General features: G+C 39.6%; 1 protein-coding gene across 10 annotated transcripts in view; it reads right to left on the bottom strand.

Moving 5' to 3' along the window:
- NRG3 (neuregulin 3) overlaps positions 1-20,730 on the bottom strand; it is a 1,050,974-nt gene that overhangs the window by 581,332 nt on the left and 448,912 nt on the right. For all 10 annotated transcript variants that reach the window (XM_019444764.2, XM_019444770.2, XM_019444765.2 and 7 more), the window contains exon 2: positions 937-1,066. In XM_019444764.2, coding sequence (XP_019300309.2) covers positions 937-1,066 — 130 coding nt within the window. The remainder of the gene's footprint in view (positions 1-936; positions 1,067-20,730) is intronic.

Below are 20,730 nucleotides of genomic sequence, written 5' to 3'. Positions count from 1 at the left end.
TAAAACTACATGGAATAAAGTTTTATAATAGCAATATGTAGAGAAAAAAGTCATAATTTTCCATGCTTCATGATTCAGAATAATTAATTTAATAACTGTGTCATATGAGAAGAGTAAATAAAGAGAAGGAAAGGGGTGTGGGTACATATGATCACTGAAGCATATACAATTGCAATGAAAAACAAATTACCAGGGTAGTGCTAGAAATAAAAGCTCAGTGGGAAATATGTTTTGGATGCTAATTTGATTCTTCTATGGAACCTTAAAGCTGCAGTACCTACTACTGCACTATTTATCTCCATTTGTTTTTATTTTTAGCATTTATATAACCTTAAGTTTCTAAAAACCAACTAAACATCTCCTGATCTCTATTGGGAATTTTCCCTAAGTAGCTCTCTACCTAGACTATAACAGGACTATGATTTCATTTACAACATCTGGCTGGAGAATGCTTCATCATGAGAGGTGTTAAAAAAATAATGAAATTAACAAACAAGGGCAGAATCAAGATGAGATACAGTTTTCTCTGGACACAGTTACAGTCTGGGCCTTAGTTCACAGTCAACACTGAGATGCTAGATCTTAGAGGAGCAGTTTGCTCTGTTGGGCTCCAGTCTGTAGTTTTGCAGGAAGGGATTATTTCTGAGGACAAGCCAACATACTTAAGTCCTGCACCAAAAATGCAGGCTTCTAAAGCAAGTACATCATTATTTCTATTAAATTAGAAGACATAAAAGTAAACCTTCCTTTCTTCAGTCAAGTAAAACTCAAATCTTGTCTACTTGAATTCAGTTTCACCTTCCTCAAATACTAAAGCTACCAGCTTTGCCCCCTCTCATATGAAGACTCCTGATTCTGCCATTGAATGACATGTACAGTCGCAGAGCTCTGCCCTCTCTGAGGGCCTGTTCCCAGTGCCAGCTGCGAATGGCTTACCGACAATGTTTATGGGATCCCGTCAGGGTTTCGATCACAAAGCACTCGCCATCATTGAGACAGTATGCGAGGTCCTTGTCTCGGCAGGGTTTGAAGTGCTCAGAACGCTCAGTGGAATATGTCGTCGTATCTGTCAAGGGAAGCACACAAAGAACCCGTGTCAGCAGTGCATTCTGGGACTGAAGAAATGCAACTGGACAGGACCACTCTATGACTGAATGTTGTGCATCTCCCCAAATCCACATATTGAAACCTAGTCACAATAAGATGGTATCAGGAGGTGGGCCTATAGGAGGTGACTGGGTCATGAATGGGATTAGTGCCGTTATAAAAGGGGCCCGAGAAAACTCCAGCACCCATTCCAGTCATGTGAAGATGCAGTGAGAAGGCAGGGCTCTACGGACCACGAGAGTCCCCACCAGATACTGAATCTGCAGGCGCCTTGATTCCCAGCCTCCAAAACACCAGCCCTAAGACAAGCCCTATATTCAGTTATCTTATTTCTCCACTAGACTTTAACAATTGGAATCACTGTAGAAGCCCCATCTGAGGACACACTAATAGTACAGGGTGAATGATTCTACAAGCACCTCAAATCCACTTCCATTAATTTCAGTTGTATGGAAACAAGTGGTATGGAAGCATCTCCTTCCCCTTATTGTTGCCAAATGCCAGGAAACATCTGATCCGTGCATATTGTGACTGTTCTGTGGAAACCAACGTCAGTTTCTTGGAGTTGTTTGTTTGTTTTTAGTTACAGGTTTAATTGGCTAATGGCTGAACCAATTATTCTTTCACATCCTCCTTTTCTTATGTGATTAAAATGCAAATGTTCCAAATTCTTAAACAGGACCTCAAATGTGAAGAACGTTTCTGGTAAATATCTAACAGGACCAAATTATTGTCATTTTTTAAGCGTTGTTGTAAACATTGATTTTTAAAATCGTAATTACTTACAGTTTTAAGTTAAGCTGTATGTCTACATCCTCTTTCCAAATATGAAACTAGCCATGAGGATGTGCTACCTACTGGACACAGACTCTGTTATCACATGTAGAGACTTTCTAATTTCAGAGTTCTAAGCAACTAATGTATTAGCACCAATCCTACCGATTCGAGAAAAAATAGATTTAAAAAGTCAAAGATGAAGAAATGATTCTGCATTTAAGCTCCTTTAGTTTCCTTTTCATAGACCTAGATTAATAATAATGCTCAATAGCATGGGTTATTGTACCAATTTAGTTACTGGAACTCACTATGAGCCTCTTCCTGTTATTATCCAAACTGAGGAGAAAGTGATTGTCCTCAAAGGAAATCTGCTCATGTCCTTCACACATCTAAAAATCCTCAGTGGGTCCAATTCCCATAATAACTCCAAATTCCTCAGTGAAAGATATAGGCCACGTGGAATTTTGCCCTCTAGTGTCATCTTCCTGTACCTTAAGACACAACTTAATTTCCAATTATGTGTCTATTTCCCCAAACATCAGGAGCTGTCACATTGTTCTTTCTTCCTGGACCATCTTTTTCTTTGCTGGAAGACATCCAAAATCCTTCAGAGCTTACATCATTCTCCCATTTTGTCTCCCTAGCACCTTTTATCACTCACATCACTGCATTCAACATTCAATGCTGCAAGGAGCCATGTGTTCAGACGTTTATCTGTTCCTTTAGTCTGTGAGCTTTTTAAGGTCAGAGGTTGAGCCATGAATCACAATTAGTGCTCAAAATATCTTCAATAAATCTGATCATTGGAACACTACTAACAGTTCAAATGCCATCAGTAAAAGATACATCATTAAAGACATTACAATCATATAAAAGTTAGTGCATATCTTACAACAGTTAGATATAATTTCACATCAATGTTAACATTTTAGTATACCTACTTCAATATTGAGGAATATTGGAAAAGCAAACATTGCCCTCAGACTCACATAAATCCTCACTCATATACTGCTCATATACTGTAAGCATTGAAAATCCCACTTCTAATATCCTTTTTTGGTGGTACAACAGGAATTTATTTTTCCACTTCAAATATCTGTCTGTTAATTCCTTGGCACGAAATAAAGGCTCTGCAAAACAGACACATTTTCCCTTTTCCAGGAGATCTCCTCTACAGAGAAGATCTGTTATTCAAGACAGTATGCAATAAATAGTTACACAGAATCAATCTCTCTTTCCATGGGAAATATTTAAAATTCAAGAGCTCTGAACAAAATATTCACTATGGAACACCACACAGTTGATTGCTACTCTGCCTGCTGAAGTATATTAACTCATGATCAGTTAGTTAAGTTTTCCTTTAATTTCTTATTATCCATTTATTGATATTCACTGATCATTCTTCTAAGAACAGCTTTTCATTAACATAACCTACAGCATAAAAAGTGAGGTCCTTATTTTATAATCAGTGGTTTTAACAAGCTACAGACTCCAAGAGCAATACAATGGCAAAGCAATTACAATCAATTAGTTTCCATCTGACAACTGCTGTCTCCAGTGGTTACCTCCCCATTCTACCAACTGCCATCCCCATCACATTATCGTCTATCAGCACATTACAGAGGATCAGAGACCCAAGGAAACACCTCTGCAAAGCCCAAGGTGGGAGAGCAGAGATGTCAGTTTAAGATGTGCTCAGGTCTTTTGTTTCCATAGCTGAGAGAATCCAAAATTTAACATAACTACACATACTTATACCTTTACAATGACTGGATTCAATAAAACACCACTGTTAAATATTTTTAATATCTTAATATAATAAGAAATAACAGAATGCTAGACTTGATCTTTCTATCAGTAAACTGCAATCATCAATAAATTTGAAACCTTAGAATTTACATAAACATTCCACTATACGGTATTCATACATCACTACTCACCTAAAATCACATAGGCATTGGGCAAAGTAAATAAAACTCACCATGAGGTAAAAATTTTACACTTTGAAGGAATCATGCCAAATATGTCAATGGAAACATAAAAAAAAATTCTTGATGGAATCACTAGGCTGTTACACTAACTCTAAGACCACCTACACACTTTTATAAAGTAGTAAATAAAGTAAATAAGTAAACAGTGTCTAATCACTATTAGGCTTTCTATCACTCATAACCAAACACAGCTCAACAAAGACACAATAATAATTTTGGACGACACTCTCCAATATTTATATATCTGCCTATAAGTGCTTGTATGTACATATTTGGTTAATTGTTTTACATATAAAATATATTACAAACATCTAAAATAGAACATAAATGGAGGTGTCTGGGTGGCTTAGTTGGTTAAGAGTCTGACTTTGGCTCAGGTCATGATCTCACCATTCGAGAGTTCAAACCCCGTGTTGGGCTCTATGCTGCAGCTCAGAGCCTAGAGCCTGCTTCAGATTCTGTGTCTCCCTCTCCCTCTTCCCCTCCCCCATTCATGCTCTCTCTCTCTCTCTCTCTCTCTCTCTCTCTCTCTGTCTCTGTCTCTCTCAAAAACAATAAACATTAAAAAAAGTTTTAAAAAATAGAACACAAATGCAAACAACATAAAAATAAAATGAGTGTACTAGTTTATTTTCTTTCTGTGCCCTAAGGTGATACAGTGTGCTTTAATATACCCAGATGAGTATTTTGTTCTGAAGAGGAAACATGGGACATTTAGGAGAATGACATAATGGATATGATCTAACTCCAAACTCTCATGGCCCTAAATAATCTTGGGACACCTTAACAATCAGGTATAGAACTCTCATCTATAAAATTACCCAACATTTTTGGAACCTGTTTATATATTTAAAATGGTCTAGTACACTAAGCTGGGTATAGTATATGGTACTATTTTGTCATGTATTTAAAATTCAGGGGCGCCTGGGTGACTCAGTCAGGTAAGCATCCGACTTCGGCTCAGGTCATGATCTCACAGTCTTTGAGTTCGAGTCCTGTGTCGGGCTCTGTGCTGACAGCTCAGAGCCTGGAGCCTGCTTCAGATTCTGTGTCTCCTTCTCTCTCTGCCCCTCCCCTGCTCATGCTCTGTCTCTCTCTGTATCTCAAAAGTAAGTAAACATTAAAAAAATTAAAATTCAAAGGGCATTCTTCTGTTTCTAGGAAGGTAACCTGATAAATACATCTATTATAGAGCTTTAGACTGTCTTCAAAAATCATATGGACAAAGGTCCAGGTAAGTAAACTAAGATGGGAGGGGCCTACTATCCCCATGAATTCTCATTTGTGTTTCAAGGCTCTCTCTTACTGCAGTGTACCTCCTTCTCAGACATTCTCTCCACTGCATTAGCCCGTGAATCTCCCAACTGACCAGGCCATGAGGTCCTGAGGGGACAGAGCAGGTCTTCACATCTCTGATCCGAAGTCTTACAGATGGCTTGACACAGAGATGAACCCAATGAACCTATAGAAGAATGACCTTTTCATACATGAGCACTTTTCTGAATGTTCTGTGTGGAAAAGTATACATGCTTTTCATAAAAGAAAAACACCATATGAATAAATGTTTAGAAGTTAGGACTCAAGAAGAGCCCCAAAAACAATGTAGATAAAGTGTATAGAAACTGATGAGAAGAGGGGAAAAAATCCACTCCATAGGAAGAGGAGATGGGAGGAGAAAAAAAAAAAAAAATTAGCGAAGATAGTCTAAAAGAGAGGACAAAGGAATCCAAGCTTACGATGAACAGAGATGGTGCTAAGGATGGGCCTTCCAAGCACCATGGCCAAAGCTCAAGGTCTCAGGCCAGGAAAGTGTAGGAGCTGGCATGAGGAACTAGTGCCCATTCCCTTGGGACTGCAGGAGCTGTATAATTGTCCAGACCACTCATCTGGCACTTGTTATATGTAGTTTAATGTATTTTCTTATATTTTTATGGGTTTTGGTCTCTATCCCCAGGGAGGTCAGGGAGAGTGCTTTGCTTTTAAGTTTTGTATTCTTTCCACACCATGTAGCATACATAGTAAGCAATCAGTACAGTAATTAAACGCACAGTGGGAAGGAGTGGTGGTTAATTCATTAAAGGAAAAATGGGAAGAAAATGTAAGGCTGGGAGACAGAAATCCCTGCAGATTTTGCAATGAAAGTTAATTTTTTAATGAAATAAAACAATGATTTTCCCCCTTAAGTAGTAAGTTGAACCTGAATATTGCTTATTGAGGCTTTCTTTGTTGCCAGCACAACACTGCACACTGTGGGAACACAGATTTTGTTGCAGGAATAAGAGTGCTAAATAGACTATTACAGATAATAATTGCAGTAGATAATCAAAATAAAGGGAGAGCCAAATTCAAGCTATAGTTATCTCTAAAGGCTTCCCAAAGGGTTGGCATTGGAGCTGGGTCTTGAATGGGCATGATTTAATCAGCACAGGAAAAGGAATTCTAGATATGAAGAACAAAAACACCCAGGGAAGGGAAATGATGACGTACAGCATAAACCCTACACACATTCTGCACATTCCTGGCTTGCAAATGTCGCAGTCATCCAGCGGTTTTTGCCTTCCCCACTGAGTTCATGAGAATTTTCAAAGAAAAGTTAAGATGCAATCCAAAAGCTTTTAGGAGTAGCAAAATACCTTTCCAGGCTGGAATCCACGTAATATGGTCATGGACCCAGCAGAGTCTTCCGTGCGAACGCTGTAAATGAAACCCACGGTCATACATTACCATTTCCGGTTGAAATCTGCCATTTATCGGGCATGTCATAAGGGTTTGAGCCCCACAACGGGCTCTGTGCTGACAGCTCAGAGCCTGGAACCTGCTTTGGATTCTGTGTCTCTGTCTCTCTCTGCCCCTTCCCTGCTCATGCTCTGTCTCTCTCAAAAATAAATCAACATTAAAAAAAATTATAAAATATTTAATGGTCAAGGAAAATTGTAAGAATGCAGTAGTGTCTGAAAGGGAAACAAACCATTCGTCAACTGGCAAGAGGCAAAGATAGCTTTCTTCCTGCTGCCAGAGACCAGACATTGTTCATTTTGCTGGCATGGGAGAAATGGAGGGTGTGGGGCAAGGAATCTGAAAGTTCAATGGAGTCATGGGGCTGCCGTGAGGACTGACAGTTGCTGATGCATCCCAGAGCCATCAACTCCCATAGCAAATGTAGAAAGGACCCTTATTAAATTTGCATTACATACCTGCCACCTTACTGTTTGAAATCTTGCTTCTAAAAACTGCACCAGCCTAAATAAGCCTGCATGAGACATAGCTTGTTCAATGGGATTGCATTTATTTGGGAATTCACAGTTTATCCTACAGCTGAATATATTTCCTTCTACCTGCATGCATACACATGCCTATCCAAACCGCTTTCAGCTATAATAGTTGTAATAGCAGCTTCTGTCACTAAGGCCCTTGTCTTGTCACAAGTCCTTGGGCTTCTGATAGGCACTATGCTGTAAGCTTCATAGGCACCATCTCTGCCCCACATGTCACTCCACTGAAATGGTTTGTCTATATCACCAGCTACCTCTAAATCCAATGGATGTTTACATATTTTTTCTCATCTTCTCTGAACTCTCAGAAGTACCTAACACTCTTAACCACTCCCACCTCTTTCACTGGCTTCCATGTTATCACATAATGTTGAAGTTCCTCTTGCCTTTTAGTCTTTGCCACCTGTCTCCTATAACTTAAAAGCCAGATGGCTTAAGAACTAGTCTTCAAATAATTCCAAACATATATTCAGCACTGTGCTAAGCATTTTCCATCAGCTATTTTTTTTTTTGGGGGGGGGGGCTTTAAATAGCACTATAGGGACACCTGAGTGGCTCAGTGTTTAAGCCTCCTACTCTTGATTTCAGCTCAAGTCATAGATCTCACAGTTGGTGGGATACAGCCCTACATCTGGCTCTGTGTTGACAGCATGGAGCCTGCTTGGGATCCTATCCTCTCTCTTCTCCCTCTCTCTGCCCCTCCCCTGCTCATGCACGCATGTTCTCTCTCTCAATAAATAAATAAACTTTAGGAAAAAACATTATGAATATATGCTATTATTTACTTTACTTTACAAATGTAGAAATTAAGTCTTAGAGAGTTATATCATTGGCCCAAGGTCACACGGCTCTTATCTGGTAGCTTCTGGACTCAAACCATAGCAGCCTGACCTGTTCCACTATACTGCTTCCTACAAACCTTTTTTCCCCTCCCCCCCCCCCCATTTTTACATATTCCCCGGTGAGTGCTACTTCAGGAGTGGTCCCATGACCAGCAGCATCAGCATTATCTGGGGATGTATTAGTAATAATTTATGAGTCCCATCCGAAATTTACTGCATCAGAAACTGGAAGTGCGTGGTGCGGTGCTCTGTTAACCAGCTTTCCGGGTAATTCGCTGAGATCCAGCCACTTTGGGTGATCCTATCTGATATCACTTACATGTCAATAACTCTCAAAGTCATCCCTCTAGTCCACTGGTTTATCTGAACTCAACCTGCCTACCTTTTTCTTCCTGATGGATATCTCAAAGGCAACTAAAAATAAACTTGTAGAAGGCCCAAGTCTTGCTCTTTCTCCCCAAACCTATTCTTCCTCCACAAACTGGTTCTCAGACTCAACTAGTCATACCAATGATCCCACTGACTCTGCTCCAGCTATGGGTAGATTTATTCTGATTAGTCCCGTCATTTCCATACTGTGTATTAAATATTTTGAATATCATCTCTGTGAACATTTGACAGGTAAGGGATTTGAATCTGGGAGAAAGTTCTTGAGTAAACAAAATATAAATGTTCACTAAAGATATCTATTTACTTTTCACTTGAACATACGAACTTGAACATGTTCACATGAACATAAAAAAAAAAAGTACTCTGATCTTCAGCAGTGAACCTCAGGTCCATTCCCATAAGTATAGATAGTTTTTTTTTTCTTTTATCATCTATCTCTAAACACATTATTACAGGTATGGAGCTACAAGGTGGTGTTTACCTTATCAGGCTAAAGATATGCATGTGCAGTGATGTTGGTATAGCCATTATTGTTATAACTATTATAACACTCAGAAAGCACGCATTAAGCATCTACTGCGTGTCAAGCCCTGAGATAAATTCTAGGAATACAGAGATGGCCTTGCCAGGTCCCTAGGAATTCAAAATTGAGTTTAGGAAAAGGGTGGGGAGCAGGCATGTAAACAGTTACATTGTGATTCTGAGTGATCAGAAAGCTCTTAGAGGCAGAAATGAAGACGTACAGAATGCCAACAGCTACTTCTAACTTGAGGATTTGGGGAAGACTTCAGTAGGAGGAACTCACATCTCACATAGGCCTAAAACAACTATAAATGATTCGTCTGTGGGCACCTGTTGGCATGGATAGGTCAAAGGAACAGCATATATCAAGTCACAGAGTCCTAGAGGGACCTGCTTTTGTCCAGTGTTAATTGGAGCCCAAGGAATATGAGAGGGAGACAGGACAGGGATGTCCCAGGGGGCCTTCTGTGTTTGGCATGTGTGGGGAAACAACTAAGAAAGTGCTCTGTAATTTTGTATAATGAGAACACAAGGGGAGTTTTAGACAGCTCTGGTGTGCTATCAAGGTGGGTGTGTCACCTGTTGACTTACAGAGGCCTCTCGGTGGAATTCAGGGAGACCGGATGGGAGGCTGTTGCAAGGTGCATCCGGGAAATAAAGAGTTGCAGACATTGGGACATTGTCCCCAGCATGGACACAGTCCCATCTTGAAAGGCACAGGAAATCAAATCCCAGTAAAAGGTCGCTTAGGGAACATAATGTGGAAAGGAGAGCTGAGTGACTTAGGTCTAAAATGGCATCTCATTAAAATTCCCTGATGCACCTGACTTAGAAGATAGGTAGAGATCTGAAATCTGTTAGCAGAGGTCTCTATGCTTCTCAAGCAGAGAAGCTTGAAAGGCCTCGCTCAAACAATCTCAGCACTCTTTTTTGTTTTGGAAATCAAGATTGGCCAATCACCCACAAAGGGTCATGTTCTTTCCTTGGCTGATGGTATTGGAATTTATAATGCAGTTATAATGCTATTTGTAATTTCTAATGCTACTGCTCATGTGTAAGTAAGGGAACGTCTGACAAAATGGGAAATGATCCCTCTGGCAGCCAGACTGTGATGTCTCCATATGAGCACACGATAGTCCACCAAGTACTCTGTGACTCTGTTTGGCACCAGACAGATGATAAGGCCACTTTGCATAGAACATCCAAGTATACCTACCTCCCTCTTCTAACAACGTTAAGTAAGTGACAATTGCTTCTGTGTCAGTGACAAGCTCTCCTTTAGTCCTCTTGCAAAAGCAGGGAAAGAGACTAAAAGGGGACCATCATACAGTCTTCGTCTCCTGTCTGGTTATAATGCGGATAATTCATTTGGAGGGTAGCATTTACAGGCAGGCCTTTAAGGCATAATCCAGGTGAGATATGAGGGGAAGAAGTGGTAGATTCGAGAGAGATTTATGAAGTAGAATTGCCAGTATTTGGTGATTCACATGGAAGTTGATGAGTAGGATGGCTACAAGGCTGATCTTAATTCCTTGGCTTCTGCATTAATACCAAGGAAGTTCAGAAACCCTGGTGCAGGGCATCTTGGATGTCATGGAGTGACTTCATGCAGGGGGCTGTGAGCAGTGGTTATTTACCAACTAGAATAAAACAACAGCAACACTTTAACAGTTGATACAATTAACAAAGCACACTGCTGTATATCAGACCTTCTCACTGTGGAAATCTGTCTTTAGCTATCCTAGCTGTAACAACTGAAACTAGACAATCTTAGGGTAAACAGCAACCTTAGAAGTCAACATGTGATTATAATGCTTGAATAAATCTATCGTTCAGATATAAGTATTATTTTCATTTTGCAGAAGAGCTGAAACACAGACGGACCATGCAATATTGTTAGGATTTCACAGCTAGCAAATGGAAAGGCAAGAATGACACCCAGAGATGCACATTCTTCAGCATTCTGCGTTCCACCTGCTCTCAGGCTTGGACTCTCTAAAGGTGTGCATATTCAAGCCTCTCCTTACCAAATTCCATTAGTTACTCTATTATGAGTGAGTGTAAGAGCAATCAGGAAGCGTTATTTTTCAGTAATCCATTCATCTTCTCACACGTCGATCTGAGCACACAATGAAACACTGAGTGAGGCAGGCACTGGGAGAAGGTAACTAAAACAAAGACAGTACCTGACACTGGGAATTTCTATTACGGCCTGTTTCAAATTTATTTTTCATGCCATTATGGCTTTGAAATAATGTCTAAACATTGACACGATTTTCCAAATTTCTTCATAAAAATGAACATCATCCACTTCACTTATTTAAAATCTTATTTTTTCCCCTTACTATCTCTGGCTCTTGGTGAGGGCCTTTATTTTCATGTTCAGAAATTCAAGCACTTCTTTCTCTATATGGGTCATGATAAAGTCACGGGCATTGCAGCCATATGGGCATTGCGGGCCTGGGTCTGAACCCCAGCTTATGTATTTGCTCACCAGGTCAACTGTTTGAACAGAGTTCAAAGAGAGAGCAGCTCTGTCAACAGTGGCTTAGTACTCCAGTCATTTCTACATAAGAAGGACTTGGGGAGTGAGCTGAGGTGGGAACTAGACCCACCTTACTGCTGCTTTCAGATCCTTGGAGAGACTGAGATTATAACCACCCTTCTACTCCGTTTTTATGAGTTTGACCCTTTGTATTCCACATTTAGGTGAGATCGTAGAGTGCTTGTATTTCTGACTTATTTTACCTAGCAGAATGCCTTCAATTCTGACCCCTACTCCAGCCACCACCTCCATCATCCTTTGGTTCTTTTGTCTATAACTCTGGGTGTGAAGAAAAGTCAATTAAGAGAAACCTCTCAAAGAAAATGTCAAAGAATTTAGTGGGTACTCACGCTGGCTGACTGCAGAAATTATGAAAATTGTATTAAAGGACTGGGAAAAACGAACTCATGGTTCTTCAAGTACAAGGACTATGTCTTCAAGCTGTCTTGTATCTGCAGCCCCCACGCTAGCTAGCAGAGTGCTACATGCACAAGAGAAGATAAAGAAATGTTAAGTGAGGTGGAACAGATACAAATTCCTAGAAAGCATGGCAAAGAGAAGACTGCACAAGAAGGAGAGGAAATTCAAACACGCGGCCAATGGATCAGGACCAAGAAGACAGGAAGGGACAGCAGAAACACGCTAAAAGTGAAAAGAGCCACTGGAAGTGTAAGACACATGAACTTCAACGTATCCACACTTAAAAAAGGGGGTGGGGTGGGTAAAGAGAAGTGCTGACTAAATAGATATAGGAAATCAATAATGCAGTGTTAACCCTTAAAATGCCACATCTGTTCACAACGGACAAACTAAAATTCATTCAGTCACAGTGTCATTTATCATTTTAGCAACCCATTTAGGGAATAGGCATTTTCCCTAAATCTCCTACACATCATTCATTGCACTGCTTTAAAAAGTCTCCTCTTCGGTTCCCCCACTCACCTTCTTCACAACTACATGTAGTACATACCAAGCACAAGGGGGAAAGCTTTGTTTCTTTGTACCGTATTGGAACTCAGTGCTTTTTGCCTTGGGATGTGGGAACTAGTCCACCTAGGCTTAAGTATCCAACCCAACGCTTTAATGTGTGATCGCAAATGGAGCTTTGCATTCCAATTTTGCTGCTTATTGGCATTTTGAACACTGGTAGACTGAACACATAAAAACATTTAATTCATAGGGTTTCCTGAAGGCTAAATGAGAAAAAGGAACATTGCTCTGTAGTGGATCTTGTCAAGAGATGGGCACGAAACACTTTTTTCCCTTCTTTACCTTCTACTAATTGAATCAACATCTATTTATTTAAGCATCCCCTAATATCCAGTTCTGCAATGTTTCTGCATAATGTCAATTAAAATCACTTATCAATTTCACAATCTATCATTGAACGTATACTATAAGACCCTTGGGTACTGTACTAGTTCCTGGAGTAGAACTGAGGAGCTCAGCTCTGAGATCATAAGGCATGTGACAGTCTCCCAGGAACTACTAGGTATGTGTCACTGTCAGGTGCCCAGTCCATTCTGCTAAGTTCTGGGCAGGGGAAGGGTGGCAAACGTACTCATAACAGCCAGAATTTGTGGTCTTAGTGCTTGTTTGGAGACTGGATAGGGTTACAGAATTTCAAATATAAAGATGTTCCTCTCAGGGCAGCTTGTAGATTTCCCATTTGCTACTAAAGAAACTGGATGAGTAAAGAATGAAATGGCTCCACCAATTACCAAAAAAAAAAAAAAAATGATGTTGTTATAAGTGCACACCCTACAACTCTACTATCACTTGGATCTAGGGAAAACAATTGAGACTTTTCTGCATTATTCTTCAGAAGGTGTTGTTTATGTTTTTGTCTTTTGCCAGAGAAGATAGGGAAACATGTTTCATTCATTCATCGCTGTCTTACCAATCTGAGGCAATATAGACAAGAGCTGGATTGTTAGAATACTCATGGAACAAAGGAAAGATCGATCAATCCTGTTTGACTCTTGTGGCTCAACCATGTCCACCTGCTTTTCAGCAAGTCCTTAATTTTTCTAAATTTTATCTATAAAATATGATTATAATATTATTTATTATTCATTTTCATAAGAGTTGAAAGTGTCCAATGCATGCAATGCATTATTGACTCCTGGTAAATATTAATTTTATCTTATGTATTTTCTTCTTTAAAACTCTCCATTTGATTAAGAACTTCTCCAAAGAATAAATATATATATATATATATATGTATATATATATATATTTATATTATATATATATTCATATATATATATGAAAGAATGTTCAACATCATTAGTCATCATGGAAATAAAAATCAGAACCATAGCGAAACACCACTTCATCCCCCACCAGAATGGACAATAATGACTGTTGGCAAGGAGAATGTGAAGAAGCTAGAAACCACATACCCTGCTGGTAGGAAAGGAAAATGGTGCAGTGGCTTTGGAAAACAGTTTGGCAGTTTCTCAAGATGTTAAACAGATGAACCAGCAATTCCACTCTTATATGTATAACCTAAGAGAATCAAAAACAAATTTTCATGCCAAACAAATATTCATACTTGTATGTGAATGTTTTAAGAAGCATTATCTGTGGACCAAACATGGAAGCACCAAGTGATGTATAGATAAAAATATGTGGTATGTCCAGACAATGAGATATTATTCACCAATAACAATAGTAAAGTACTGATATATGCTGCAGGCTGGATGAACCTTGAAAGTGTTACACTTAGTGGAAGAAACTAGACATAAGGGTATATATCATACGATTCCATTCATATGAAATGTCTACATTAGGCAAATCCATGGAGACAATGTAAATCAGGGGTTGCTAGAGGGTGGGAGGAGTGAAAACTTTCCTTCCCTGACTTCAATCTTGGTTTTTTACATTCCCCCTTTTGAATTTCCAGTTTATTCATAGGTAAAAGGAGGCAGATATAGCTCAATATTTTAGATTCTGCAAATAAAAATCACAGTCGATTTTATGCTGTGTCTTTGAAAGAAAGGGAACACACATTGCAAACCATTAGAGAAAAGGGAAGAAAAACCCATCGTGTACTTCCCCAAAGCTCCTTGCATTATTGACAAAACTTTACTCCCAAACCTCTGTTTCAGAACAAATATTGTTTTGAGAAAATTGGTCCATTCTCTGTGCCTGTTGGAAAGCAATTAAAGCCGAAATCAAATAACTATAATCATCTGTTCATTTCTGACCCTTATCTCTCCATTTGCAGAAAGAGCTGCTATGTATTAAAGTGTTTGTCGATCATTCAATAATTTAGGTACTAGGGAAAATGGTGGTTTTTGAAAGCAGTGCTGAGACAGTTTGGAATTTTTAACAGAGATTCCAAATAAAGTACAGATAAGAGGCTAGCAACCTTCTAAATTTTGCTTCCATAGTGGTGGATCAAGAGAGACTGTCCCTCCATGTTGGCATGAGTTGTTTCCCAATCAGTGCTGCAAAGTAGATACATAATCACCCAGACGACACCTTAAGATCTGGCAAAGGGGGGATCATCTCTGTCCTTCCCACACTGGTACTCCATATCTTCTCTTCTTTCTGCTGTACTTTTTCTTGTCCAAACCTAGTAACATCCACTTTCATCCATCCTAGCTGGTGAGCCTTAACTAATAATCAGATTTAGTTCGTATAGAACAGGGGTCAGGAAAGTGGCCCATGGGCCAAATCTTGGCTACAACCTGTTTTTGTAAATAAAGTTGTATAGGAACATAGCTAAGTTCATTTGTATGGCTGCTCTTGAGGTATAATTAGTTAAGTAGCTGTGACAGAGACCACGTGGCCTGCAAATTCTAAAATATTTACCAACTGACCCCTTACAGAGAAAGTTGCCAACTCCTAATATAAAAGATTGGGGATGGTGGCTTTCTTATAAATTATGTATTTGATATATCTGAACTATTAGAAATGCTTGACATTAAGTGCTTTGGTGGTATATATTTCAAATAAATATACATATGCAGGAGAGGCACAGTCAAAAACTAAGCACTAGGTTTTGGAGTAAGACAGACTTGATTTTGATCCCAGTTCTGATATTAAACTAGCTGTATGATCTTGGAGAGGTTACTTAACTTATTTAAGTTTCCTCAGTTTCCTTATCTGTAAAAGAGGGATAATGAAAGTATCTACTTGTGTCAATTAGTGTGATTCTTGGCTGAGAATACCAAAAAACAAAAAACAAAAAAGTCAACTCAAAGTGGTTTCATTCAGAAGGAAAATAACATTATCTCACTTAATAAGAAGTGGTTCCTACATTGTCTAATTCAGTAGCTTAATGGGATCCTCAGGGATCCAGGAGTCATTTGGCTCAGCTATCACTGGCTTTATCCTTATGCTAGGCTCCCTCATCACAGGTAGCTTCCATGATTTTACGCATCGCATCTAGACATAATGTTGCATAAAATTGCATCACCTGCCCACTCTTAGTCTCCAGCATGGGGCCTAGCATTCCTCTGAGTGGTTTAGTAAAGTACCTGCCCATGTGGTGAGTAGAACAGACTGATGGTCATAGCAAAACTGGAATTCAGTTAGAAGGGGAGGTCCTGGATAATAAAATTGTGAGCAGGTAGCCAACATAAACTCATCAGTTAAGTTTTTGTGAGTATTCAATAAACTAATGCAAGTAGAACACATAGCATGTGTTCAATAAACGTTGGTTCTTCCTTAGGGCTGTGATATCATCCTTTCGTTGGATTTATTGGTAGAGCCCTTGCAAAATGTATACTTTAATATAAAGTAGGCTTGAATTAATTTTTATTGAGAATTTAAGAAGAAATGCAAATTACTCCTTTAGATGCCTGAAAAACTTCCAGGATCTAGCGAGACTGGATGGCTATCGTTACTCAAACACAGACTCCTCTGTATCTTCACTGCAAAACACACTCGTGCATCAGTGTGATTGGTGTCCATCCCATATTAAGAGTGAATCAAACACTTATCCCAAGGTCATTCAGTGTAATTAACTGCAAAGTAAACCTAATCGAGGTAAATGAATGTGCTAATTTCTTTACAAAATCACTCACTGAATGCCCATAATTAATAAAAAGAAGTCCTCCCCCCTTCACCCCTCCCTATTCTTGCTTGGCCCAGGCACATCTTCTTGAACTACTATATTGCAGTCTCGCTTATCTGCCCTCAAAAACAAAGCATTCCACATTGCCTTTGACACAGCCCTTATCATACCGCTTTATGAATGCTAGTTTACATGTTTCTCTCTCCTTCACTAGACTGCAAACTTTGAAAGGGCAAGTCCTGATACACAGCATATACTTCTTCCAAGTTTGGGGAAAGATACAATGAATGAATGTAAATGCTCATGGAGCATGTCCATATCGAGAGACCACTACCTTTAGCTACACTTCTGGCCATGCAGGAACTCTTGTCTACACGCTGCAGATTGAAGGGCCCATCATTCCTCAATTTTTCCCTTCTAGTGTCTTCAGCAAGGCAGAATGAAGGGAGCCATCCAAAAACCTGTTGTTGTTTTTCTCTTCTCCCTCCCTGTCTGGGTCAAGACATATTCCACAGAGGGAAAGAGGAAAAAGACTGAGACCCCACTCCAAATTAAGAATCAATGCAGGGTACAACTATGAACCAGGAAGGCCTACCTATACATATTCTGGTTAGGTGTTGAGAAGATCCCAGAAACTCAAATTGCTACACTATGAAATATTTATTTAAAACTATCCTACCAACAAAATAAAGACATGAATCCCCCAAACCTTAACTCTGGATACAGTGGTCACACACAATGCCAGAGAAAATGTGCTTGGAGAATACTGTTAACTGAACAGTTTGGAAAGGTCTCTCTCCTCTGCACTGAGAAATGTTCTAGGAAAATGCCTCCATGTTGCAGTATTCTCCCATTAGGTTCTGCCTTTTGAAATTCCATCCATTTCACCACATGCAACTCAGAGTCAGTTCAGTTGTGCACTTTTCTCCAATCCTTCTACCTGGCATTAACCTTGGCTTCCTCTCTGCTTCCTCAGCATGCTGCTGCTATCTGTATTATAACGTGCATCATGCTGTCTCGAGTGCCAGCTATTTTTGTGGGTATTTGTTATTTGTGCCTTCCCAATGGGAAGATCATGAGCTCCTTGAGGGCAGGGGCCATGATTTACTCATCTTTTCTATCCCCTTGCCACAGACCACCTACCTTAATATAGAAGCAAAGGCAGGAATATATTTTGATCAAAAACATATCTGAATATGTTCTTTCCACCAGACTTTACTGTAAAGCTAAAAGCTTCCTTGTAAACAGACTATATCCCTTATGCAAGGAGGATTTTGAAAAATAAAAGTTATGTTAAATAACATGATTGTTGATCCTTTCTATATGATTGCCTATATAAGAAGAAAAACATTTTGTTGTTAGGGTGAGGATATTACACCAAATATAAATGCCTATGTTTGCCTCACTCTGTTTCTTGTGAAGACATACATATCTTTCTAATTTAAAAATTGCCTGAAGAGACTAGATTTTGGCAGAAAGTGTTAGATCACAAAAGTCAGCTTTTCCCTATATATGGCCTTCTGAAGCATTCAAGACCAAAATATCACAAATTGATCACATTAGAGCCATCAAAGATAAGAAAAGTGACTGTCCCTGTGATATTGATCTCATGCCAGTACAGAGATAAGGTAATGTGAAAACTTCCACAAAGCCTAGATGTGATTCCAAATGTAACACTGGGCTGCCTTGTAAGGTGGTAGATGTCCCATCATCGCAGGTATGCAAGCACAGGATGGGCTGGCCACAAATCTCGGGCATTTTGAAGGGATCTCTTCCATTGGGTAAAGGATTGGACTAGAGAGCCAAGAAGGTCCCTTCCAGACAGGTCTGTGAGAGATCATGCCTGGATTTAAGCTGAGAGGCAGACACAGAGTGGCAAAAGAGAAACCGTTGGCCCCCCAGTCCCCTTGTTCCCCATGGTACCGACATCCCATAGGCAGGTGGCAGTGTCACGATGCTACACAAATTCAAGGCGTAGGCTTCCAGGCTCAAACACAGCATGTACCCAACACACTGACACAGTGTCTTAGTCAAAAATTAGAGCTGTGAAAACTGATTAATTCTGCATCCAACTGAAATTCTATTTCACAGCAAAGCAGTTCCCCAGCTGTGAAAGGATGAACGCTATGGCTCCAAAGAAATCAATGATCCCTCTATGGCACTTAAAGCATCCTTACAATTCCCTTTGGGTGACAGACAACTTTACAGGAACATTGTTCTGATAAATCAAACCTCAACCATTCCTACCAGGAGGCAAACGACTACCCATGAAAGTCATGCACTTCTCTGCCTTAAGTACTCGCATGGCTCTCTGCCAGCAGAGCAGCACAGAGGTCACAGGCCGAGGTCTCTGTCTGCTTTTGCTCATACACACTCCCTATGTCCAGCTTGCTGCCTTCTGCAGTGCAGCCGGTCAGTCCTCTGTGGGGATCATACTGTCCAAATGTTTAAGGGCTTCTCATACCGCAGAACAGCAACATGTGCACATTCCAGCTCCAGTCGTGGGGAACATTTATTTTTAGCCACCTCCACAAATAGGTTGAATGGTTTAAGGGAGCCTCTCCCAAAAAGGTTTTCAGGAAAAGTTTTGCTGGGTAATGCCAGAAAATATACGAAAAGAAAACAAAAACAAAACCAGGTCTTCGGTGGGGAATGATTAAGGTTAAAACATTTTCTTTCTTTCTGATGTCTCTAACCCTTTGGATATGGTAATGTGAGTGCTGATCTTCAAGAGAGGAATTTAGGAAGCACATTTCACAGCTTATTTGACCATGGAAACCTTTGTTCCTGGGTCTCATTGAAATTTCAGTTCCACAGTAGCATAGTTTAGAAAATGCTGAGTTAAAAGAAAACCCATGGATCTACAGCCATAGGGGAATGTTAATTGTGTGGTCTAGAAAGTATCGGAGAACCAAAGCCTTTCACACAATTCAGAAGCTGGTAAAAATAGCATTCAACCAGGTTCCTTTTTTCATGAAAAGCTAGGGGAGCCTATACAATCACCTTGACTTGCATGAGTGCCAGGCCAAGAGAAAAAAGAGAAGGGGAGGCTTGAAAGGGGTTGGTGCTGGAGATCAAAGCAAGAACAGATTGAACAAGTCCAGCAGGTATTCCTGGGCCCAGGCAGTGGCAGGAGGGATCTTGCCACATCTGTACTGGAGCAGAGCTGAATCCCTAGGACAGCAATAAATAGAAATGGGCCCAGTTTTAGAGCTCTAAGAACACAGTTGATTAAGATTCTATTATACAAGTCTAATCACTGCAGATAATGAGATTACTGTGCAGTAAATACAGAGGCCTGGAAACAAGAGAGACAAGCTTGGGATGTTGTTTTGTAGAAAACACAGATTGAACCACTGCATGGCCAGGGCCAGGATGTGAAATGAAGGAGAAGGCAACAAATTCATTCCCTCAATCACATCAGCTGATGGCTGTCAACAATGCCATTTTAAGAGAAATATACATTATGCCAAGAACCCCAATTAGATTATGGTACTTCAGATATGAAGTTGGTGTATATTTACACTGACTGCTTGGGAAACCAGAAGGATAAACATGCAACCGCAGTCAAGGATCTGGTGCCAGGGACAGGACAACAGAGTAGAAAAGCATTATTTATCAAAAAACTTCAACATACATCTAATTTCTGCCCTAATAATTGTACATGGAATCTGCCTAGGGAAAACTATCCTAAATACAGAAAAACGGGTTTGTCCCAAAGTATGTATTGTTATATTATCTATATGAGCGGGAACATTAAAGCCACGCACATTTCCAATAATAGGATGGTTAAATAAATTACACTGTAGTCACAGAGTGGTATTCTATTCAGTTATTAAAACGTGATGTTATGAAGCATCTGTTAACTGAATTATCAACTTGGTTATAATACACTGTTAGGAAAATAAAAAAATAAAAATGGAAGCATTTTATATAATCATGACCATGAAAAAATTGAGGTAACTATGGCAAACATGACTGAAAAATATAACAAAACAGTAACAACACTTACAGTAAGAGTTGTATAACTAAACGTGATTGTAAATGACCCTTCTCTTTCAATTTCTTCATAATTTTCAGATTTTTCTTTCACAGAGACCACTTTCTCTTGTGAAGCAAAATATAAAATAGGGTTAGTCCAGGAAAGGACTATCTTTAAAAAATCGTAATAGAACTGGACTTTTCTACAATGTGTTCCTCACTAGAGATGAATTTTTAGGAAACAATCCCATAAGTGGAAAATAACCATAGCCAA

Source organism: Panthera pardus, unplaced genomic scaffold (assembly GCF_024362965.1).
Source record: "Panthera pardus isolate Hobbes unplaced genomic scaffold, ASM2436296v1 HiC_scaffold_22, whole genome shotgun sequence".
Lineage (NCBI taxonomy): Eukaryota > Metazoa > Chordata > Mammalia > Carnivora > Felidae > Panthera > Panthera pardus.
The sequence above is the reverse complement of the archived record's forward strand: the minus strand, read 5'-3'. Positions and strand labels throughout refer to the sequence as shown.